The sequence below is a fragment of the Chiloscyllium plagiosum genome, chromosome 16 (assembly GCF_004010195.1).
Source record: "Chiloscyllium plagiosum isolate BGI_BamShark_2017 chromosome 16, ASM401019v2, whole genome shotgun sequence".
Classification (NCBI taxonomy): domain Eukaryota; kingdom Metazoa; phylum Chordata; class Chondrichthyes; order Orectolobiformes; family Hemiscylliidae; genus Chiloscyllium; species Chiloscyllium plagiosum.
In genome coordinates, this window is record NC_057725.1 from 50,803,694 (window position 1) to 50,829,110 (window position 25,417).

Sequence of the window (25,417 nt, forward strand, 5' to 3'; positions counted from 1 at the left end):
TTGACTTGGAGCTGGTATGAGAGGATTGAAGATGGAGAGGTCTCACTGGCTCGCAGCATGGAGATTGGGTCTGGGTCAATGTCCTTGTCCTCTCCTGGTGAGACGAGTCATGGAGGCTTCCAGAGTCCAGGGGAAGAATCCGAAGGCCCTAATTTACGAGGGCTCTAAGATCATGTTCTTTCAGGACCTCTCAGCGGCGGTGATACAGAAACGAAAATCTTATGACGGTGTCAAGAGAAGACTGAGACAGCTTGGGATTCAGTACTCCCAGAGGTGCTTCAGTACACCTTAGATGGATCCATATGTCTCTTTGACATGTATAAAAAGTGTTGTTTGGGTATGTCTTTATTGATTTGTAAAAGAAACGGAGGAAGTCCAGTTGGAACTTAATTTTTCTATTTTTTTTCTATTGATAATACTTTCATTTAAACTATGGTTGGCGATGATTGAGATGTTCATTTTCAATTTCTAAGTTAGGATATACCAAAGGATGGGTATTTATTCCCTTTTTTAAAAAAAAATGTTTCTTTATTCATACTGGTATTCTATGGTGTGTACTCTTTTCTGCTTGTGTTTGCGGTGTGGCTCTAGCTGGGAGAAGTGAAGGTGGCTGGGATAGTTAGTTGCCTACTGATGGGTAGTTGCCCCCTATGGGCAGGGGGTGAGTTCTCCTATTCAGCCCTGTTGGTGCTTTAAATGTTGGTTTGTTTTTTTTTGTTTTTTGTTTTTAATAGCTTTGTAGGTTTAAGTACAGTGGTTTTAGTTTATGTAGTTTTGAAATTTGGTGGATCATGTGACACTAAGGCTCAGTGGTTTGTGGTTCGGGTTCCTCTTTTCTGGAATTTTAATGTTATTGCTGAAGGTTATGGCTAATGACTTGATTAAGTGGTGTACCTGAAATATCAAGGGAAGTCACTCACCAATTAAGAGGAATAAGGTACTCTTGAGTCTTAGAAAGGAGAAAGTGGCTATTGCTTTGTTACAGGAGACACATTTGGATGACAAGGAGCATCTGAAATTACAGCAGAATGGCTTTGACCGAGTTTATTTTTCCTCATTTAATACCAGAAGTAGGGGAGTGGCTAGATTAGTAAGGAAAAATCTCTCATTTAAATTGTTGGAATGTGTTAAAGACACATACGGGAGGTATGTAATTCTTAAAGCCTTGATAAATGGGGAAGAATATGGCATTTTAAATGTTTATTGTCCCCCAGCTCATCCTCTTAAATTCTTGGTAGATGCTTTTTCTAAACTGATAAGTCTCAAGTCTCGGCACATCATTATAGGGGGAGATTTTAACTGCCTCATGGACCCCACAGTAGACAGGTTGCCTAAAGGTCCCTCGATATCCTCTGCACAAACTAAACAGTTATTGGGTTTGTGTGGGGAATTCGGATTGGTGGATGTCTGGAGGTGTCTCCACCCTACAGGTAGGGATTTCACGTTTTTCTCCAATCTGCACAGATGTCACACGAGAATTGATTTTTTTCTGACCCCTGTGGTAACCCTGGATCTGGTGGCATCCTGTACGATTGGTAATATTGCCATTTTTGATCATGCTCCAGTGTACCTCATAGTTAAAATTAAGGATGTTACAGTGGATTCAAGGTACTGGCGAATGGAACCCTTTATTCTCATGGACAGCAAGTTTGTGGAGTATTTCTCTCGGGAATTTCGGGCATTCCTAGACATCAACATAGGCTCGGTTGATAGCTCATTTGTTCTCTGGGAAACTGCCAAAGCTTATGCCAGAGGGTTAGTTATTTCATATTCATATAGGAAGCAGCAGAAGGTGAGCAGCAACGTCTCCTTGAAGGACGGTTGAAGACAGCCGAGAAGGCCTATTTTGACAGACCCTCGTTGGTCAAACTACAGAGGATTACGGCACTGCAGTCTACACTAAATTCCGTGCTCACGCAGACGGCAAAGAAGGAGCTGGCTTTTGCAAAGCAAAGGTTATAGTGACTCCTGAACAACTGTCCTTTCTCAATGCCCCATTATCAGAGCAAGAAGTGCAGGAAGCTGTGAGGCAGCTTCAGAGTGGAAAGGCACCCGGTCCTGATGGACTACCCAGTTAATTCGATAAGGAATTTAGAAGTATACTGTCAGGCCCGATGCTGAGTATGTTTAATGATTCATACAGTCATGTTTGTCTCCCACCATCTCTGAGAGAGGCCAATATTTCACTTATCCTTAAAAAAGGGAAGGATCCGGAAGACTGTGCTTCATACAGGCCCATCTCGCTCTTAAATGTGGATTTTAAGATCCTCTCTAAGGCTCTTGCATAAGGGTGGAGACTTTGTTACCCTCTATTATTAAAGAGGATCAGACGGGCTTCATAAAGGGTCGCAGATCCTCCAATAACGTAAGGAGGCTGCTTAACGTAATTCAAGCATGCCAACAGCAGTCAGTACAGGGATTGGTGATTTCTTTAGATGCAGAGAAGGCATTTGACCGAGTTGAGTGGCCGTACCTTTTCTATACTCTAGACCGGTTTGGTCTGGGCGAAGTTTTCATAAGATGGGTAAAGGTTCTCTACAGTGTACCTCTCGCTGCGGTCATTACCAACGGGGTACGATCAAGCAATTTTAATATTTCACCATTACTTTTTACGTTGGTGATTGAACCATTGGCAGAGGCCATTTGTGGGGATCTCAATATATCAGCTCCAGAAGTGGGGTCAAAATTAAATAAGAGCTCACTGTATGCAGATGATGTTCTAATTTTCTTGACAAATCCAGCAGTCTCAGTGCCTTGCCTGATACAACGCATTCACGTGTTTGGTGCTTTTTCAGGGATAAGATTAATTTTGCTAAATCAGAGGCTATGCCTATGGGTGGTCTTACAAAAGAGTTGGCTCTTGAGAGTGACTATAGATTTCCATTTAGGTGGCCACAGGGTGGGGGGGTTTGTGTATTTGGGCATATTCATTACTCCAGTTCTGGATTGGCTGTTCAAAGCCAATTTTACTCAATTATTTGAAAAAATTAAACAATATCTCCAAAGATGGGAGGCACTTCCAGTCTCATGGTTGGGTCGGATAGCGCTTATTAAGATGAATATTCTCCCTCGTTTGCTATACCCTATACTCCCCCTGATTTTCAATAAACAAACACTCAGGAGACTGAACAGTTGGTTCAGCTCCTTTATCTGGCACCGTAAACGGCCTCTCATTAAATTAGCCAAACTGCAGTTGCCTCACAGATTGGGGGGAGTAGACCTTCCGGACATTAAAAATTACGAATTAAGCTCGCTCTTGACCTACGTAAGTGATTGGGTTTGTGGGGACCCTCTTTCAATATGGCTAGATATCGAAGTCTCCCAGGCAAGGTGCCCCCTTACCAGTTTGCTGTTTTTGGACAAGGTGAGGACATTTAGGGAGTTTTGCCATAACCCAATAGTCATCAAAACTGTTAAAGCATGGAGGGCAATACGGCTGAAGGAAGGTAATATTGACAAAACATCTTTGTTTACACCTTTAGTGGGTATGCCGAGTTTTCAACCAGGTATGATAGATTCAGGATTTAAATGTTGGGCAGCTAGGGGTATATCTTGCATGGGTGATTTATTTGAGGGAGATGTAACGATGTCCTTCGATCAGTTAGTACGGAAGTACGAGTTACCTAATGGAGACCTCTTTCGTTTTTTTCAAGTTAGGGATTTTATTCAAAAAAAGACCACACTTTTGACTGATCCCTACAAATCTGACATAGAAAGAGGGGTACTAAGGGCTAAGAGTACACTCTCTGTCAATACTCTATATCACCAATTGGGGGGTGCCACCTCAGATGAGTCTGATCAACTCTGCAAGATGTGGGAAAGAGAGCTGGGTGTTGAAGTTTGTTCAGAGGCATGGGAGGATTATTGGGAGAATGCAAGGAAGATAGCAATTTGCAATAGGACCCATGCTTTACAGTTGAAGATTCTCCAAAGGGTCCACTTAGCCCAAGACCGTTTGTCAAAATTTAAACCAGGGGTATCTTCAGCATGTCCCAAGTGCAAGGTCTGTACGGGTACTCTTACCCATTGTCTTTGGTCTTGTGACAGGCTTCAAACATATTGGAGCACTGTGGTGGGTGCAATGGAGAGGATTTTAGGTGTTGGCGTGGAGAAGGACCCTATTTCGCTCCTTTTGAGCCTACCCATTGTATTTCCTACAGACTCGCATAAGGCAAAACTTTTCAATATTCGTACATTCTGTGCAAGGAAGAATATCTTGCTAGGTTGGATATCACAAAACCCCCCCGGGCCTGTCGGGTTGGCAGAAGATTGTTATGGAGCATAATCCCCTGGATTTTCTCACAAATATGATACACCACAAAGCTGAGAATTTTTACAAGACATGGCAACCCTTTTTGAAATACCTGGACACAGATTTATCTGCCACACTAACATAGCCATAACGATTGTGTTTCATGAGTCCAATATTCAGGGAGGAGGAACTGTGAATGTATGAATGTATGACTGTTTTGTTTGGCTGGGCTGAGTTATTACTATTTATTTGTTTGTTGTTAGGTATTTATTTAGTTAGTTAAATAGCTAGTTTAGGTTTTTTTAAAATTTTATACTTCTCTATATATGTTTATACATTCGTATAGGAGGGTGAGTTGGGGAATTTTTTTTATTATTTGGGTTTAGTTTTGTACTATTTTTGTACTGTTTTGAATTGCATTGTTTTGTATTTGTTGTAATATTTAAAAATCTATTTTTTCTTAATAAAAATATATTAAATATATTATTTAAAAAAATCTGAAGAAGATGGGTCTTCTGTGAATTCCTAAACAGGAGTATTATCTAAGTAGGAGACTTGTACTGTACTCCACGTTGAAAGTTAAGGTAAAAGCACTGAGAATTTAAGAGCATTATTATGAAGCATCTGATTTTGAGGTGTAGGCTTGCTCGAAGTCAAAGGACGTCAAGGTAAATTAGAATAATGAAGCGCTTCAGGTGCTCCATCAAAGAATTCCAAACACTCAACATGACAATGTAACATGTCATCTGCACGAAGAGACGCTAAAACAAACTGATATGCTTACATCCCTGAAGATAAAGAAAGTTTCAGGTAAAAATAAGTACTTTGTTTTCAAAAAACAATCACTACAGTTCTGCAGGCTAACTTGTAGAATTTGAGAATTCAGTGGTGTCTCATTGGAGAAAAGTACTGGCTATACTGACTTGAAGACATAATGGAAAAGCCAGATCACTCCACTCTACACTCTAGCATCAGGCAGACAGGATGGTGGGAAGGACATCCACAGTGAGCACCCCTACATTATCAGGAAACATTACTGCCACATCGGCCATTCTGGCTGCTGAAGGATATTGAGCTGCAGTGTCACTTGAAGTGAAAGGAGTGAAGCTTCCAACTGTGGCTGCTAAGATTTGTCAATGAAATGCTCAGTGGAACTGTGAGACAAAGGCACAGCTGCATCAGTGTAGTCAGTGCAGGTCTGATGCTGGTCAGAACAGATAACAGATACTGCATGGACAGAGGCTGTCCAAGAATTGTTGATTTCTGGAGTGTGCTCAAAGAGCATGGCTGGATCCAGCACTAGATCCTCCATCAAATCATCAGCAATGGCAATAGCTTCTTTCTTGAGAACTCTATTATGCCTCAGTGGTTAGCACTGCTGCCTCACAGCGCCAGGGACCCAGGGTCAACTGCAGGCTCTGACGACTGTTTGTAGAGAGTTTACATTCTCCCCATGTCTGCATGAGTTTCCTCCCCCTGGACACAAAGATACGCAGGTTAGGTGTATTGGTGACGCTAATTTGCCTAAACCCAGGGATGTGCAGGCTAGGTGGATTAGTCATGGGAAATGCAGGGTTTCAGGGATAGGGTAGGGAGATGGGTCTGGGTGGAATGCTGTTCAGAGAATCAGTTGGACTTGATAGACCAAATGGTCTCCTTCAACCAGGGAACCAATGATTCTGTGATCAGAGATCAAGTGTAAGTGAAACCTGGCCTCCTCTGCCTGGACGCTTTCATGTATGACACACTCATATTCTGCTGCATTGAGCCTGACATAAAAAGGGGGTGGAGCTACAAAAAATATCTGCTGTTCTCTTGGGATGGAGTGTCATCAAAGAAGGGTAGATCATACTTATCTGCTGCTGAAAAAAGACAAGACAAACTTCTCTATTCAGTGAGGAATGATGTTGATTCGAAATGATATGCAGAATTTCTGCAAACTCATGTCTGTTACAGTGCTATGTAGCACGCAGCTGTAATTGATTGTTATTGAAATACATCCTGCACCTTGCAGTTGGACAGTAGAGTGTTGAAAAGGGGAAGCTTAAGCCACTCTACAATATCAGAAAGAATGAGCCACCGACCCTGGTATCTAATTTAAAACAAGTTCTTGCCATTATCAGAAACATCAGCATACCAGAAGTCATCTTGAGGAGCTGACATCTGTCAGAAAAAAATACACTTGGTTTTCATTTGCATCTATTTCTTGCACAGTGGTATGCTATTCTGATTTATTTTTACTGTTTGTCCCAAAGCGAAGATGGTTTTGTTACTCTCACAGTCTAAATTAGAGTGGTGCTGGAAAAGTACAGCAGGTCAGGCACCATCCGAGGAGCAGGAAAATCGACGTTTCAGGCAAAAGCCCTTCAAGGCTTCCTTGCAAGACGATTCACAGTAAGGTTAAAATCAACTAGGCAAAAATGAGGACTGCAGATGTTGGAAACCTGCAAAAGAGAAAAGAGTGATGAGGGGCACATCCCTCTGATTACCTATTATCTGCACCTGTACATAACCAGTACTAGATTATACTTTGTGCTCGTCAGAGGATCTATTTTGCCCATCCAAAGGGCCACTCACTTTCTCATACATCATACTTGTCTCATCATCAGCAATTGTCTGCTCACCCTCCACACTTTATTAACTCTGAAGTCTTTTCTTCCGTTGACATGAGAATGACTGATGCCACCTCCAATACTTGAGCTTTTTCTCTAACTATAAGCTCTCTCTGCAAACACAAATTTTCTTTGTTACTCACCCATCAAAGATATACATACTGCCTGCGTTGGCGGTAGTCAATTTGACAACTTTAAAAATATTGTTCTCCCATCTTTTAACCTGCCCCATGAAGCCACTGCACTGCTCTGTGTGTTGGAACTTCATTGTTGCTAGTAAAATAAGTTACTGTCTAAGAATTGCAGGAATTTATGAATCAAGGAAAACTCATGAACAGAAACATTTAAGTGACCTTCTGCAACTCATTCAGTGAACCAACCTGTCCACCTGTAGACAAACAGGAATGAATCACCAGCAGTAAATTTGTTTTTGTAACTAATTCAGTTATCTTGGATCACTATTCACTATATACAATCTCAAAATATGTTTGGTCAAAATTGAAAGAAATGCAAATTTTTTTCTCTCTATTTGTAGTTTGTATATTTCAGTTCAGAATTTCTCTGAAGAGGCCTTCTTTCGCAGGGACTAACACATTTTGTTCTCTACAATATTTTAGGTATTGGGATTATCTAACATAAATAAAATACTGATTGTTGGTCCTAACATAAAACATTTAGAAGAATGCAATGGTGGTCCATGTCTTCGGCATCCACAGTCCCGGAAATCTGGTAAGCAACTGATTCAATGCTTGTAATCGGAGTTAAATCTGTCTATCAGTTGGTATAAATCCTGATGTCCTTTCTAAGAAACCTTAATCATTCTAAATGATCATTTCTCTCCACAGTTGAGAATAACCAAACAGCTGAGTCTGGATTTTGATCCAAAGATAGGATAAGCTTTGAACCCATCCATCTCTCTGAACTATTACTTTTTGTACCTGTATGCATGGATTCTTAATTCCTTTCCCTCCATTGCTCTTTATTTCTGTAAAGGTTTCAATATTTAGAAAATATTCAAATACATTTTCCTTGGTTCCACGGTGGATGACTTTACAGTTTCATACTTCAACTGCATCTGCCATAATATTGTCCAGTCAATTCGATGGTCCCAATGATACAATTTACCTTCCAACAAACATGGATAAACAAATCTAATTATGTATCTAAGTCATTAATCTATATATGACAATCTAATGCCCCAGTACAGATTTACAGATGAATATCAGTTGTCACAGCTTGCCAAATAGAGCAAATATCCTTTATCCCTAACTCCTAGCCAAATACCAAACCATGTTGCATATTATTTCCAATTATCATAGAATCATAGAATGATTAGACAAACAAGAGGCATTGGACATGATCTATTTGGATTTCCAGAAAGCCTTTGACAAGGTGCTATCCAGGGTACTGCTAAATAGGATAAGAACCCATGGTTTTAGGGGTAAGGTACTGGCTTAGAGAGAGGATTGGCTAACTGGCAGAAGGCAGAGAGAATGGTTCAAGAGTATTTTTCAGGATGGGAGCCAGTCATTAGTGGAGGTCTGCAGGGATCAGTATTGGGGCCATTTACGTTATACATTAACGATCTGGACGAAAGAACTGAGGGAATTGTGGCTAAGCTTGCAGATAACAAAGATAAGTGGAGCGTTAGGTTGTGTTGAACACATAGGAAGGCTCCAGAAGGACCTGGCCAGGCTGGGAGAGTAGGCAAAGAAGTGGCAGATGGAATCTAGTGTGGGAAGTGTAAGGTTATGCACTTCGGTAAGAACAACAGAGGTGTAGACTATTTTATAAATGGGGAAAGGCTTTGGAAATCTGAAGCACAAAGGAATTTAGGAGTCCTCTTTCGGGATTCTCTTAAGGTTAAATATAGGTTTAGTTAGCATTTAGGAAGGCAATTGCAATGGTGGCATTCATTTTGAGAGGATTAGAATACATGAGCAGGCATGTACTGATGAGGCTGTATAAGGCTCTGGTCAGACCACATTTGGAATATTGTGAGCAGTTTTGGGCCCTGTATTAAGGAAGGATATGCTGGCCTTGGAGGAGTCCATAGAAGGTTCACAAGAATGATTCCAGGACTGAAGGGCTTTTCATTTGAGCATTTGAGGACTCTGGTCTGTGCTCACTGGAATTGAGGGTGCTGTAATTAAAAAGTAGAGTACTGTGAGGCCTAGATAAAGTGCCCATGGAGACAATGTTTCTACTAGTAGAAGAGACTAGGACCTGAGGGCAAAGCTTTAGAGTAAAGAGACAACATTTTAGAATTGAGATGAGGAATTTCTTCAGTCAGAGGGTGGTAAATCTGTGGAACTCATTGCCTCAGAAGGCTGCGGAGGCCAAAACATTAAGTCTATTTAAGACAGAGACAGAAGGTCCTTGATTATTAAGGGGATCAAAGGTTAAAGGCAGGAAAATGGAGTTGAGAAACATATCAGGAATGATCAAGTGGTCGAGCAGACGCAATGGCCCATTTGGCTCATGGTTACAGCATCAAAGGAAACCATTCAACTCATTATGTCCATGCCAGCTCTCTTCAAGGGCAGCTCAACCAGTCCTACATCTCCACTTCTTCTCTTTGGTCTCGAAAGTCGTCATTTTTCCATACTCTTAACTGAACTAGGGCTGCTCTCATTAGAGAGAGAGAGAGAGAGATGACTGCTGATGGCCATGCCTCAGGTCAGCGGAAAGGTTGAGAAGGGAATCCTTCATGGTAATTTTGGTGTTACTCTGCATTGTAAACCTGCTCTCAAGCCAACTGAGCTAACCACTGCCCTGGCAAGTATGAGGGATAATACTCAATTTCCACCATCTGTCAGGTTGAGCTGCAAGCTAGGAATGCACTGAAGGACAGGATGACACACTTGCCATCTTCTAATTACTCTTCTTTCTCACTCAGGTCAAAGGTGAGAAGATGGCTGCACAGACTGTTGGTCAGCCATCCACTTCTGAGGAGGAGCAGGGAACTACAGACAACACATCACGCATCATTCCCACACAACTTTCACAGGGCAGATACTCTCAGATTAGAGGTGGTATTCATAAGTAGGTCTGGAATCATAGTCCAGTGAACACAACACAGACACATGAGAAGCAAATGGGGGCTGTGACAATTGAGACCACTGATCCTTAGGGCTGTCGCAGAGCCCAGTCTTTTCAGCTTCATCATCAATGACTATCTCTCCGACATAAGACCAAACACATGGATGTTTGCTGGTCTTGCACAATATTTAGCACCATTTTTAACTCCTTGAATATGAATCAATTCATGTCCAGTTGTAGCAAGACAAGGATTGTATCCAGATTTGGGCTGACAAACAACAAGCAACATCAATGCAAATAAGTACCAAACAATAACCATCTTCAATAAGAGAAAATCTAACCATTGCCCATGATGTACAAATACATTAAAATATACCCCTATCAACAGCTTGAGTGTTACTATTGACAAGAAACTGAACAAGGCTTCCATATAAGTACTGTTGCTGCAAGAGCAGGTCAGAGGACAGGAATTCTGCAGCAAGTAATTCACCTCCTGATTTCCCAAACCTGTCCACTATCAACAAGACACAAATCAGCAGTGGGATGCAAAATTCACCATTTGCCTGGATGAGGCAAGGATGAGTTACAATAATACTGAAGAAGCTTGACAGCATCGCGGACAGAGCAGCTCACATAATTGGTACCACATCCAGAAACATTCACTCCCTCACCACCGGTGCACAGTAGCAGTGTATGATCTACAAGATATACTGCAGTAATTCATCAAGATTCCTGAGGTGGAACTTTCCAGACACAAACCCATTACCATCTAAAGGACAAGAGCACCACCTGCAAGTTCCCTTTGAGATACTCGCTATGGAAACATATTGCTGTACCTTTAGTGGAAGGGACTCCCCTTTACAGCATTGTGTGTCTGTACCAAAAGGACTGCAGGTTTCAAGAATGTAGCTCATTTCCACCTTCTCCAGGGCATTTAGAGAAGGGTAATAAATGCTGACGCAGGTAATGAAGGTCATATCCTATAAATATATGGAAAGATATTATCAAGATAAAGAAGACAATTTGATCAGCTCACCATTAACCACCTTAAACATTCTGTCCCTCCACCACTGATACAAAGTGCCTGCAATGTGTACCATATAATAAATATATTGTAACAATGCACTAAGCTCCTTCGACATTTTCCAAACCTGCAACTTCTATTACCTAGAAGTACAATCGTAGCAGGTGGGTAGCAAACACCATCGACAAGTTTCTCTCCAAGCCACTTCCTTCACTGTCACTTTATCCAATCCTGGAATTACCTAGCTAACAACACTACCTACTCTAAATATACTGTGCTTATTGAAGGCAACTCAGTGCCATCTTTTTAGGGATGGACAACGAATTAGGGATGGACAACGAATACTAGCCTTACCAACGACAATCATTTCCCATGAAGGATAGGTATCGTTCCTATGCTTCATATTAAGCTTACTATTTTCATCATCTCGGGAGCTCTGGATTTGTTTGTCCTATCTTTCCTCCTGTAAGGATGTACTCTACTTAGATTAGATTACTTACAGTGTGGAAACAGGCCCTTTGGCCCAACAAGTCCACACCGACCCTCCAAAGAGCAACCCACCCAGACCCATTCCCCTACATTTATCCCTTCACCTAACACTACGGGCAATTTAGCATGGCCAGTTCACCTAACCTGCACATCTTTGGATTGTGGGAGGAAACCGGAGCACCCGGAGGAAACCCACGCAGACACGGGGAGAATGTGCAAACTCCACACAGACAGTTGCCCAAGGCGGGAATTGAACCCAGGTCTCTGGTGCTGTGAGGCAGCAGTGCTAACCACTGCACCACCGTGCCGCCCGTGATTAATGCCCTGTTAATCCTCTTATCAAGTCAAATGTAGATTAGATTACTTACAGTGTGGAAACAGGCCCTTCGGCCCAACAAGTCCACACCGACCCGCCACCCACCCAGACCCATTCCCCTACATTTACCCCTTCACCTAATACTACGGGCAATTTTGCACAGCCAATTCACCTCACCTGCACATTTTTGGACTGTGGGAGGAAACCCACGCAGACACAGGGAGAATGTGCAAACTCCACACAGTCACTCGCCTGAGGCAGGAATTGAACCCGGGTCTCTGGCGCTGTGAGGCAGCAGTGCTTGCTACTGTGCCGCCCAAACAGTCGCTTATTTGAATACAACTGCTCCAAAAGTTATGCCTGCGAAAGCTTTGATTCCAACTTGCCAGATTTGTTCTCACCACACTCAAGTTGCTGTCCCCCAAACAATTATTTTTACTCTGTTTCTCAACTTGTTCATTTTCCATCTCTAGTCGAAACATTAAGATGCTATAATAACCTTCCCTATATATTCCCCAACTGACAGTTGTTCTACTTGTCCATCTCATGCTCTAAGGTCAGTAGCGCCTCCTTCCTTGATGGCTTAGAAACATACTGATCAAGAAAATTCTTCTGAATGATAAACTTTTCCTCCTCTCTGCCCCTTTTACATTCTTCTCAGTTTATATTAGCATAATTAAATGTCCCCACTATATCCATTGTATAGTTCTTCTTCTTTCTGCAACTTAACAACATATTTGATCCCCCATATCTTTCACACTGCATGGTGGCCTAGGCAGTACACTCAGTAATGACTTTCTGTTTCTTGTTGTGTGGACAACTATTTGTGCAGATCATTATGTGAATATTAAATATACGTGTGGAGCTACACATCATAACTCACCTCTGTCAGATTCACAAAACAACAGCTTTTTTAAAGTGTCACCTCTTCTTGGACACTTGAGATAGGTGGAAAGTATCAGTCTGCCTGAAAAGGTGGAAAGGCAGCTGCCTGAAGCACACAGAAACACATCAGCACTTCAATCAATTGCAACAACCAAGGAAACCCCTCTACTTGTGCATCATGGCCAAGGTCATCCCAAGCCAAGAGAGTGAGTGTTGAGGGGAGGGTGGGAGGGGTTGAAAGATCAACCACCTACCTTCACCTCAGCTGAAGGTGTCGGGTACATACAATGGATTTGAGAACAACACAGTATGCAGGTGCCCAGAGATTACTTTTTTTGCAATCATAAAGTCAGTTGGGATTATTTGTAATGCCACTAAATTTCTGATATGGCAAACCAGGAATTCACTTTGCATTCTCCAGTTTAATAAGTGGGACCACAATCCTTGAGGTCAACACATCTCCCAAGTTAATGTAGCCATTCTTACTGTAACCAGTTAAGTGGTCAAGTTAATAAAAGGGAGGCCATGAAAGCTGGCGAGTGCTGAATCTTGAATGCAAGGATCAGTCATTTTATAACTGTTTGTTTATGAATGTGCACATCTTTGAGCATATAGCCTGTTGTCCTGATGCTCTGCAACTTCTTTTGCCTTACCATCAATTTTCCTATCAGCAGAAGAGCCAATATCTTCATTGTTCAGTTACTGTCCATTATGGATTGACTGGCTGACTAGAGCACAGCACATTACAATAATTTGGAAGTATTTATTTGAACATATTGTATTGTTCCACAAGATCTATCTAGGCATCTGAATCGTATGATCAATCGCTGTCAGACCTGCTCGATGGTCACTTGAGTTGTGCTGTGACAGATGTATTTTTCCTCTGCATGAGTGCTAGTGTTCCTCATAGTACAGGTAGCCCCATCTTCATTGGGTCTTCCCGTTCTTCAACTTCACCTCAGTATATTCCTGATAAATGCTTTTGTGTCTTCCTTAATTAACTTTTCTATTTTGTTCAGTGTTATTGGACAAATTGATAAGAACTTCCAGAAATCTGGTCAATCTGGTCAATTTCTTGCATATAGAGGGGGAGTCAGTCTTATCACTGTGAAGTGTAAAACTAACTCTAGTGGCTTACAAACACCCACATTTTGTACAAATAATTACAACACAAATATTATAATGGGAGAAAGTGAGGACTGCAGATGCTGGAGATCAGAGCTTAAAAATGTGTTGCTGGAAAAGTGCAGCAGGCCAGGCAGCATCAAAGGAACAGGAGAATCGACATTTCGGGCATAAGCCCTTCTTCAGGAATATTATAATGTCTACTGTTTTCCCACTTTCATTTTTAACTACAGCTGCTCCTGATATGCCTTCCCACAACTTTTCATTGAACTAGGGTTGATACCTTGGCTTGATGGCAATGATAGAATGGGGAATGTGCCATGCCATGTGATTATAGATTGTGTTAAAGTACAATTTGGTTGCTGCTTATGGCCGTCAGCGCTTCACAGGTGCCCAATCTTGAGTTGCTGGATCTGTTTTAAGTGTATCCCACTTAGCATGGTGCCACACAAGACAATGAAAAATATTCTTCACGTGAGGATGGGACTTTCTCTCCAGGAGGACTCTGCAACAGTCTCTTCTACCGATTCTTCTACCATGCATCTGTGGCAGGTGGATTGGCAAGAATGAGAACAAGTTTTTCCTTCTTGTTGGTTCTCTCACCACCTGTCACAAACCCAGTTGCTACGTCGTTTAAGACTCAACCAGCTTGATCAGTCGTGCTGCTGCTAAACGCTCTTTGTAATTGAAGTTCCCAACATACTTTACTTTCGCCATGCTCAGTAATCTTCCAAGTGCTGGTCAACATGGATGAAAATTGATCATCAACTAAAGGGGGAAGTGCAGGGTAATCAGCAGAATGTTTTATTTCCCATTATTAACCTGATGCCATGAGAATTCACAGGGTCTAGAGCTAATTTTGAGGACTCATAGTGTAGCTCCCTCCTGACAGGACAGTTGGTTCTGATATAACATGATAGTTCCGTTCTCATGCGATCTCATGTTATAAGAAAATCACACAATGGCCATGCCGTTTAAAATAAAGGGGCCGGTATCGCATTAAAGCCAATAAAGGTTAGGAAAGTTGACATTCTACAATTCTTCAAGATCTAAATTCTTCAATCACGTTAATGCCAATTTGCATCGAGAAAACACATGTTATAGCAGAACTTACTGTATCCTTAGCTGTGCTGCTATCTCTGCAGTGTCTGTCCTACTGGTGGTGCAGGAGGTCCCAGGTATAGTGATGCCACTCTCTGGAAGCTTGTGTAAGATGAGTATGAATATATCAGGCTGTTGCTTGGCTAATCTCTTGAGACAGCTCTTACCCGTTTTGGCACCAGCCACTAAAAATTAGTAAGGAAGAGTTTGCAGGTCACCAGGGTTTTGCCATTGTCATTGGTGCCTTAGTTGATGCCAAATGGTGTTTGTCCAGTTTCATTCCTTGTTCCTTTTTCACAGTTGATACAACTGGATGGTTAGCTCGGCCATTTCAGAGGGTAGGTAAAAGTCAATACATTGCTGTTGGTCTGGAGTCACATGTCAGCCAGACCAGGTAAAGATGGCAGTTTCCTTCTCTAAAGGAGATTAGTGAACCAGATGGGATTTTGTTCCAACAACTTGATTTTTAATTCCAGATTTTTATTGAATTCAAGTGCCACTACTGAACATTACCGCCTCCCAGAACAATATCAGTTCAATGATTATACCACTGGTCGGGACATTTACAGGACATATCCAGGGATGATGATGGTGGTGCAGGACATAACCAGAGCTGGCGTTGGAGGCACTTAGGACTTTACTGAAAGGTTTTATTCAATGAGTATAACTACATCAGTCTGTTACTTGACTGGTCTGTTGGACTACACTAATATTTTTGGCACAAGTCTCAAGATATTAGTCTGGATGACTGTTGGGTTGAGTGAACTTGTTAAGCCTTTTGCAGCATCTTGGACTTAGATGATCCTTGCAGTTTTACTATTATTCTACTTTTTTATATAAGTTAGATTTGGTAAGTGACTTGATCAGTTTCACTGGTTTCAGTGAGAATTTAGGAGTAGAGCATATTGCTATGGGTTTGGAGTCTTGTTTGGGTCAAACCAAATAAAGACAGCAAAGTTATTCCCTAAAGAAAATTAGTGAAACAGTTGGGTTTTAATAACAATTAAGCTGGCAGCAGACAAGGGCTCCTGCCAGGGCTCATCCACTCCAACCACTTTCTTTTCTTTTTATTTCCTCCTATTCTTTTTCTTCTCCTTTGCTTTACTTGCCTCTTGTCCTGAGCTTGATGCTATCGACGGTGGTGAGGGATCCCACTGCGGACCTTGTGGTGGCAACAGCGAGTGAGCCTAGAGCAGATTCGAATGAGCCCTTAATAATTTCTCCGGGACAAGCACAGGACATGGTATTGTAATCAGCAGCTGCTCTATCAGTAGAGGCAATGTTGGCCCAGGGGCTAAAGATGGCACCTGAGGATAGGTGACTTTGTCAGTTGGTTCCGGTGCTAGCAGTGGTGACACAGTCGCAGAAGGGCATCACGGTGACATCAAGGTGGGTCCAGTGGTGAGAGATGTGACTCTGATGTTGGAAGGTATAGTGCAGGCAGTGGCAAGGTGGTGGTGGAGGAGAATTGGCCCAGCAATGAAAGATGGCACCTGAAGGGTGGCGATTTCAATGTCAGTATTGATGGTGGTGAGGCAGTAGAGGAGGGATGACAGTGCAGTGTCATTGATGATGAGCTGACTCAGGACTGATGGACTCTCCCTAAGCTATATCTTTCTATTTATTTCTTATTCTTAAACCATTCAAAATGGTGATAATGGAAATCTTTTTCTGTATTTTACTGATGTTCTCAGTGTAAAATATTCATGACAATAAAATCATTCATATCCATATTCACAATCCCATGTCTTCATGGTCATCATTAGTGATGCCAGCGTTTTTTAAAACTTCCATATATTTCTCTGCCATAGTGGAATTTGTATTTATGTTCTAGATTTCTGTATTCTTTGTTCAGTAACATTACCACTGTGCTAATGTTCTGATTATTCAACTGGAATATGCTGATGTTTATTTGGATTATCATTAATGTGTCTTAATATTGAAAGCTTAAAGTACTCATTGAGTGGTACAGAAATTGAATACTGTTGAAAAGAGAGGCATGTTGTGAAGCTATTTGTCTTGCACTCAGTGTCAAATTTCAGATTATCATAATTTATACTGCAGGAAAAAATAGTGCTGATTGGTTAGTAATTTGCCTCTTATGAGCTGAGGAATTGCCATGGAGACAGCAACTTTGTTTCCAATTCTGAATAGGCAAACAGTTATACTAGCAAATAATTTAAGATAATCAGTCAAGTTCTGAAGAGAACTTGATTGAGTTTTTTGAAGAAGTAACAAAGAAAATTGATGAGGGCAGAGCGGGAGACGTGATCTATATGGACTTCAGTAAGGCGTTCAACAAGGTTCCTCATGGGAGACTGGTTAGCAAGGTTAGATCTCATGGAATACTGGGAGAACTAGCTACTTTGATACAGAATTGATTCGAAGGTAGAAGACGGAGGGTGGTGATGGAGGGTTGCTCTTCAGATTGGAGGCCTGTGACCAGTGATGTGCCACAAGGATCGACGCTGGGTCCACTATTTTTTGTCATTTACATAAATGATTTGGATATGAACATAGGAGGTGTAGTTAGTCAGTTTGCAGATGACACCAAAATTGAAGGTATAGTGGACAGCGAAGAGGGTTACCTCAGATGATAACAGGATCTTGATCAGATGGGCCAATCGGCCGAAAGTGGCAGATGGAGTTTAATTCAGCTAAATGAGAGGTGCTGCATTTTAGGAAAGCAAATCTTAGCAGGACTTTTAACTTAATGGTAAGGTCCTCGGGAGTGTTGCTGAACAAAGAGACCTTGGAGTGCAGGTTTATAGTTCCTTGAAAGTAGAGTTGCAGATAGATAGGATAGTGAAGAAGGCGTTTGCTATGCGTTCCTTTATTGGTCAGAGTATTGAGTACAGGAGCTGGGAGGTCATGTTGCGGCTGTACAGTGCATTGGTTCATGTAATGGTCACATGGAATATTGTGTGCAGTTCTGGTCTCCTTCCTATCGTAAGGTTGTTATGAAACTTGAAAGGGTTCAGAAAAGATTTACAAGGATGTTGCCAGAGTTGAAGGGTTTAATCTATAGGGAGAGGCTGAATAGGCTGGGGCCATTTTCCCTGGAGTGTCGTAGGCTGAGGGGTGACCTTATAGAGGTTTATAAAATCATGAGGAGCATGGATAGGGTAAATACACAAGTTCTTTTCCCTGGAGTGGGTGAGTCCAGAACTAGAAGGCATAGGTTCAGACTGAGAAGGGAAAGATATAAAAAGGACCTAAAGGGTCAACTTTTTCACGCAGAGGGTGGTGCGTGTATGGAATGAGCTGCCAGAGCATGTGGTGGAGGTTGGTACAATTACAACATTTAAAAGGCATCTGGATGGGGATATGAATAGGAAGGGTTTAGAGGGAATATGGGCCAAGTGCTGACAAATGGGACTAAATTAGGTTAGTATATCTTGTCGGCATGGACGAATTGGACCGTAGGGTTTGTTTCTGTGCTATAAATCTCTATGCCTCTAAGTCATGCTATTGGACTTGAAACATTAACTGTTTCTCTCTCTACAAATGCTGCCAGATTTGCTAAGTTCCTTGAGGCCTTTTTAGTTTTAGTTAAACTCGTAGCTTGGTTCATATACACTTGCTAGACGTGACTTATATTCATATATATGGACTTTTTCTCTGAAAGAAAAGAAATATGTTTGAGCCTTTGTTCTTTAATGAGTCAGCTGGGAGATTAGAGAGCCGGTTATTCTCCATTCCTTATAAATTGACATGATCATTTGAAATTTGGTATTTTCACATTTGCCCTGATTGATGAAAGATGAATAGCTTTGACAAAGCAGAATCATAGAATTTTACAGTAAAGAAGGAGAGTATTCTGCTCATCATGTCGGTACCAATTTCTGAAGGAGCTACCAGCTAGTCCTATTCTCTAGCCCTATCTCTGTAGGCCTTCAAATTCATCACTTTCAAAGAAATGTCCACCTCTCTTTTGAAACCTCCTATGGAATCTGCCTCCACCAGACAGTGCATTTCAAATACTACAAGCTCTGAGTAAAAAGGTTTCTCCTTGACTCACTCTGAACTCTCTTGCTGACAGTCTTGAAATTGTGGCCCCAAGCTACTGACTAACTAGTGGGAACAGAATATCCTTCTTTACCCTGTCAAAATTGTTCATAATTTTGAACATCTTTATCAGGTCACCTCTTAATTTTCTCTCCTCCAAGGAGAATAAACCCAATTTCTCTAATCTTCCCTTGTATCTATAACCCTTCAAATCTGGTATCATTCACATAAATTTTCTTTGCACTCTATCTCAGACTTTAACATCTTTCCATAAAGAAACTGCCCAAAATTGAACACAATATTCCAAATGTGGACATTTTCAACTTTTCAGCAGTATTTAAATTTAGAGTAATAACTTTAGTGCAGTTTTGTTTTGAAGTGTTCTGGTAACTACACGTATCTAGATGGAAGCATGTTCTTAAGGGATTGACGGTATTTTAATTGTTATTTCTTTAATTGCGTTTCAGGGATAAAGGGAAGTCGTTTAGAAACCTACAGTCCCAGTCAAGTGGAACTCTACAATATGGTACAGTGTCAAATGCAAATCTAAAATTTTTTTGTGAAGTACAGTTTAGCTTTACTTGTCTTGACTTGGCATTACAATCCATAATCTTCCTTCCATTGGTTTCAATGGACAAGAAAATCACGGGTTGGCCAAGGTGAGAAGTGAAAATCCCAGTTCTAGGCTTTATTATTATCAACCTAACAGCAACTTTACATTATGAGTCATGCTGGACACGTGGACCTTAATATTATCTCCCTTAATATTACTATGAGAGACAGAGTCAGAGAAGTTAAAAAATTAAGTGTATGGAATGCCTGAACTGAGAGCAGCTCTGTGCACCATACCTTAGGAAGGAGTGCAATGCAGGTTTACAAGAATGATACCTGGACTTCAGGGATTAAGTTATGAGGAGATATTTTATATATAAGGCCTGTTTTCTCTAGAATTTAAAAGATTAAGGGGTAATCTGATCAAAGACCTCAAGGTATTAACTGGAAAAGACAGGGTAGATAACAGTAAACTGTTTCTGCTGATGATAGAATTAGGGGGCATAGTCTAAAATTTAGGGCCAGACCATCCGGTAGAGATTTAGGAACCAATTAAAGGGTGGGAGAGGTAAGGAACTATCTTCCACAAATGGCGATTGATGCTAAATCAGTTGTTAGTTTTAAATGTAAGATAGATAATTTTCTGTTAAACAAAGATATTAAGAGATATGGGACTTAGCAAGTATATGAAGTTTGGCCAGAGATTAGCGCAGAAAATGTGTTGCTGGAAAAGGGCAGCAGGTCAGGCAGCATCCAAGGAACAGGAGAATCGACTTTTCGGGCATAAGAAGGGCTTATGCCCGAAACATCGATTCTCCTGTTCCTTGGATGCTGCCTGACCTGCTGCGCTTTTCCAGCAACACATTTTCAGCTCTGGTCTTCACATCTGTAAAATTGTGAATGTGTGGTTAGTAGAGAGGCAATACATGGGGTTTTACAGGACCACCCAAGATACATGGGACCATTAAGTTCAGTCCTATGAAACCACCTTTATAATATTGGACCTCTGTCAGGCTATTCCTCAGTCTTCTCTATTATAGAGATGAAAAGTCCCAGTTTTTTCAATCTTTCCTAATATATATGGAAAATGACACAGTTTTGATACTGTTCTTATAAATCCCAAACTTTGTTCACACTTGCATAAACAAACCCTTTACCTTGAAACTGAGCAGAAACTCACAGACAGCATGACAAATCCCAATGCCTTCTTCTGTACTGGTTCCTCTACCCAATTCATCAATTATAATGAGAGATTTATCAGTGGCATTATGCATAATGTATGTTACCTGCAAGAAAAGGAATAGATGCATACTGAATCTTCTAATCATCAAAATAACCTTCAATTTCTATATCATGTATCTAGCTACATCTTGGTTTGGATTTATTAGGAGTAAGAGGCCTGCTCCAATTTTGTATCCAATTGGCTAGCTCTTCCTGGATCCCAAGTGATCTAACTTTACCAACTAGTCTACCATGCAGAACCTTGTCGAAGGCCTTGCTAAATTTCACATAGGCAACTTTGATGGCTCTGCCCTCATCCAACGTCTTGGTCACATCCTCAAAAAACTTGATCAAGTTTGTGATATACAATTTTCCATGCACAAAGCTATGCTGACTATCCCAAATCATAATATTGCTGGAAATAATGAGATTATTTCAAAACTCTGGAAAAGTGTTGTTTTGTTGCAATAAGAAACAACTTTACATTTTTCTGGCATTATTCAGGATCTCAAACATTTCAAAACACTACTTTAGCTTAGGCTTCATGATCATCAATTTGTACCCAGCAAACCCCACAGCGGCAAGGTGATAAAGACCAGATAATCTTTCTTAGTGAAGTTGGGCGAGGGATAAATATTGACTAGTACAATAGGAAGAACATATCAAAATACTAAGTATGTAAGTTAGCTCACTGAGCTTGAAAGTTTGTTTTCAGACGTTTCGTCACCACACCAGGTAACATCATCAGTGACAGTCTCTGGTGAAACAGTGGTATGTTCCACCTCTTTATTTATAGGTCTTGGTTTCTTAAGGTGGGTGATGTCATTTCCGGTTTTTTTTCAAGGGAAGGTAGATAGGGTCTAAATTGATGTACTTATTGATGGAGTTCTGGTTAGAATGTCATGTTTCTAAGGATTTTCGTGCATGTATTTGTTTCGCCTGTCCAAGGATGTGTGTTGTCCCAGTCAAAATGGTGTCCTTCTTTGTAGGTATAGAAACTAGTGATAGTAGGTCGTGTCCTTTGGTGGCCAATTGGTGTTCATGCTTCCTGGTGGCAAGTTTCCTGCTAGTTTGTCCAACGTAGCGTTCTTAACAGTTCTTACATGGTATGTTGTAAATGACGTTAGTTTTGCTGGTGGTATCTAATGGATCCTTTAGGTTCATTAATCGCTATTTAAGTGTGTTGATAGGTTTGTGGGCTACCATGATGCCAAGGGGTCTGAGTAGTCTGGAAGTCAAATGACTTTTATGTTAACCTGTAATGCCACTCAGAAATTTATCAGTGAATCACGCCTGATGAATATTACCTGCCAGAAAAGGAAGAGATATCCTCCAGGGAGCAGATGCGGCGGAGACAAAGGAATTGGGAATGTGGGATGGCGTTTTTACAGGGTGCAGGGTGGGAGGAGGTGTAGTCTTGGTAGCTGTGGGATCGGTCGGTTTATAGTAAATGTCCGTGTTGATTCGGTAGCCCGAGATAGAAATGGAAAGGTCTAGGAAGGGGATGGAGGAGTGTGAGACGGTCCAGGTGAATTTGAGGTCGGGGTGGAAGGTGTTGCAGGTCATAAAAATGTGATAGCAAATGCATTATCACAGATTTAAAGGATAAAGTATAGATAAGATTGAATAGGTGCCAATGTTATAAACATGTGTACAGAAATTAATAAGAACTTAGATCTCCTATTTATTTCATTGTAATGGGATTAAGAATTGGGAAAAACACATAAAGCTATATTTTCATTTTGATGGTTCATTTTTTCTTAGGGGGGAGGTGTTATGAAGTTGAAGTTGTGTACTGTACGTTTAAGAGAGACTGAATGCTATTTTACATTGTGAGCTTATAAGCTTTTGTCATATGACTAACTCGCAGTCTCAGAATGAACTGGAAAATTGAAAATATGTAACATTTGGCTGTGAAATAGATACCAGATTTGGTTGCTGTTCTGAGAACAAGTCAAATTTAGCCAATCAGTTTAAACTATGCCCCAGGATACTAAAACCCAATTGAGTTTAAATTTATTATTTTGCCAACATCAAACCAATGAGATGATCCAATGCTGGAGGTATTAAAAACAGGCAGTTTGAAGTTAGAAAAATTAACTGCCTTCAAGTAAGACTGCCATTCAAAAACACTCTCTATCAAAGGTACCTTTTTGATATAAAAATATTTGCAGTAAAAGAAAGAAGACCCAAGGAGATCCTCAGCCAAAAGAGAGGCACTGACGACGACAGTCATTGTATGGTTTTGAAATTAGGTTGATGTAATTTTAGTGTGTTTTTATTGTAACAGTATATTGTTATACAGTTGGAGGCAGATAATAAGAACTTAAGAGAAAGGGAGCTTAGAGTTGTGAATAGCTGTTGTTTAATGTTCACTTTTAGAGTTAAGGAATAAATTGATATTATTTTCTTTAAATAGCAGAATTTGGCAGATCTCTGTCACCCATATTTTAACAGATTACGAGGCGAGGAGAGTTTTTCTGGGTGTTTGGTTTAATTAACAGAGGGGTTCATCATTGTGTCAGAACACACTGTTGGTGGAAAGAGAAAAACAGAGTTAGTGTTTCAGGTTGATGACTTTCTTCAAATAACCGGTTGATTTGTTTTTCCGGTGTCAGTTGATGTTGACTAAGCTCCTAGGAGAATTCCATGTTCAAATTTATTTATTACTATGGGAACTTTAAACACATCTGAACAGTCAGATCAGGCCTTGATTTAACATCTCACCCAAAGGATGGCTATGAAGGACCAGATGCCTCAGCACTTAAGTATCAGTCTAGATTAAACATATATTTTTAGGAGATATTTACTTTAATATTCTTTTTGTTGCATCCGATAAACTAAAACACAATGTGACTATATAACTGTATGCTGTACATTTATTTTTGTTCTAATCCCAATAGGAAGGCACTAACAAGCTGACAGGTCAACCATCAATGCTGTTTCGCTCATTGACTCCATCTTCCCGAATGGAAGGTCGTCTTCAAGCTTCTACATCAATTGCAAATGTGAAAAAGTTGTTTTGATTGAACAAAGTCTTTTTCATCTGATTCTGCATTATAAGTTTTTATGGTTATGTTATTTTATTATATTACTGTCTCAGGTGCATAAAATGAATTTTGGAAAAACAAAATATTTACAGTCTTATATAAAACATTTAAGTTGTTTACGAAGACATGTCTGACCATTTTATCTTTGTGTGGTGATTCAGTGTATGTTGAAGTGTCTAATATATTTGTTTGAAGTATATGTACTTACGGTATACATGTCTATTAAATATTTTATGTTGAGTCATTGCATTGCTCTTTCCAATTTGTAAAAATGAAAAATAAAAATATTTTGCCTTTTAATTATTTTTTCTTAGTCAATGTCATAGGAACTTCATCACTTCCAACTTATTTCTCCCCCCTTCCCACAACCCACAGAGTGGGCGGCACGGTGGCACAGTGGTTAGCACTGCTGCCTCACGGCGCCTGAGACCCGGGTTCAATTCCCGCCTCAGGCGACTGACTGTGTGGAGTTTGCACGTTCTCCTCGTGTCTGTGTGGGTTTCCTCCAGGTGCTCCGGTTTCCTCCCACAGTCCAAAGATGTGCAGGTCAGGTGAATTGGCCATGCTAAATTGCCCCTAGTCTTAGGTAAGGGGTAAATGTAGGGGTATGGGTGGGTTGCGCTTCGGCGGGTCGGTGTGGACTTGTTGGGCCGAAGGGCCTGTTTCCACACTGTAATGTAATCTAATCTAATCAACTTTGCCTGCGAGTTGCATACCTGTTGTCTCCCCGCCCCATCCTACCACTGTTCCTTCATTGACCTGAATCCTTGAAATTCTTGGAATACCCTAAGAGCAGTGAGAGAGTAATTTGACTTAATGGATTGGAGGGGTGGGAAGGCAACTTGTCGCCATATTTCAAAGGGCATTTATGGATGAGCAATGAATGCTGGCATTAGCAGTGATGACCACATCCACAGAAAGTATGAGACTGTTTGTTATCTCATCCCACGGGGAATACGTTCCAGGACCTGAAGCAGAAGCCTAAAACCGCTGATTGGAGCGAACCCATTCATTTCAATGGAAAATGTACCTTCCATGCAACCTCCTGGGATGTTCCCTATAATATGTTTGGACCGCGGGTAACTGATACCGCGGAAAACAATTCTGCGGATACGAGGTCGCCCGTGTAACTGACCTCCATGGGCTCGAATGTACCAGCTTTAATTCCCCTGCCGGTGCTGAGTTAGCAAATCTTAACAGAAGAGACAATTAAAACTGTCCTGGAAAGTTTGCATTGTTTGTTCTTATTCACCCCTATTTCTAATTAGAAAATAGGGGTCTATTCGCAGTAGGTCTCTGCGCCTGAGGGGGCGGGGCTAGCTCAGTCCCACCCTCTAAAGTTAACTACTGCATGACATTAAAGCAGCATTTGACCAAGTTGGAAACCAAAACGTTCCACCAAAATTGAACTTAATTGGCGGTCAAAAGGGTATTCTCCAAATAATGGAGTTGAAACTGACACTAAGGAAAACATTTGCTGGCGGAACGTCATCACATGCCCTGGAAATTGTTATTAGGGAATGCGTGCCCTTGGCCCAATCTTTTCCTGCTGCTTGCATCCATCCCTACGAACAGGAGAGCGGAATTGTTTAGTGATTAAATCACACTGCTCAGCTTCATTCACAAGAATGAAGAGATAACGCCTTTTTTATATTCACTTATTTACAGGGTGTTAGTGACACTAACCGTCTCAGTACGAAGGTCGCGCAGGTAAAAATATTATGATGTTTACTAAAGTCG

General features: G+C 41.0%; 2 protein-coding genes across 4 annotated transcripts in view; both read left to right on the plus strand.

Annotated features, from left to right (window-relative positions):
- LOC122558097 (sodium/hydrogen exchanger 10-like) overlaps window positions 1-23,912 on the plus strand; it is a 373,845-nt gene extending 349,933 nt beyond the window's left edge. Inside the window, exons 25-27 of the mRNA XM_043706417.1 lie at window positions 7,482-7,593; window positions 19,322-19,380; window positions 23,531-23,912. Of these exons, the coding sequence (XP_043562352.1) occupies window positions 7,482-7,593; window positions 19,322-19,380; window positions 23,531-23,653 (294 nt within the window). The 3' untranslated portion in view covers window positions 23,654-23,912. The remainder of the gene's footprint in view (window positions 1-7,481; window positions 7,594-19,321; window positions 19,381-23,530) is intronic.
- A 1,111-nt stretch (window positions 23,913-25,023) lies between these two features.
- LOC122557895 (ubiquitin-conjugating enzyme E2 variant 3-like) overlaps window positions 25,024-25,417 on the plus strand; it is a 29,032-nt gene continuing 28,638 nt past the window's right edge. For 2 of the 3 annotated variants that reach the window (XM_043706093.1, XM_043706094.1), the window contains exon 1: window positions 25,032-25,387. The gene's annotated coding sequence lies outside the window, so the exon portion shown is untranslated. Of the gene's footprint in view, window positions 25,388-25,417 lie in introns of all 3 variants that reach the window. The other variant, XM_043706095.1, reaches the window with a different exon arrangement.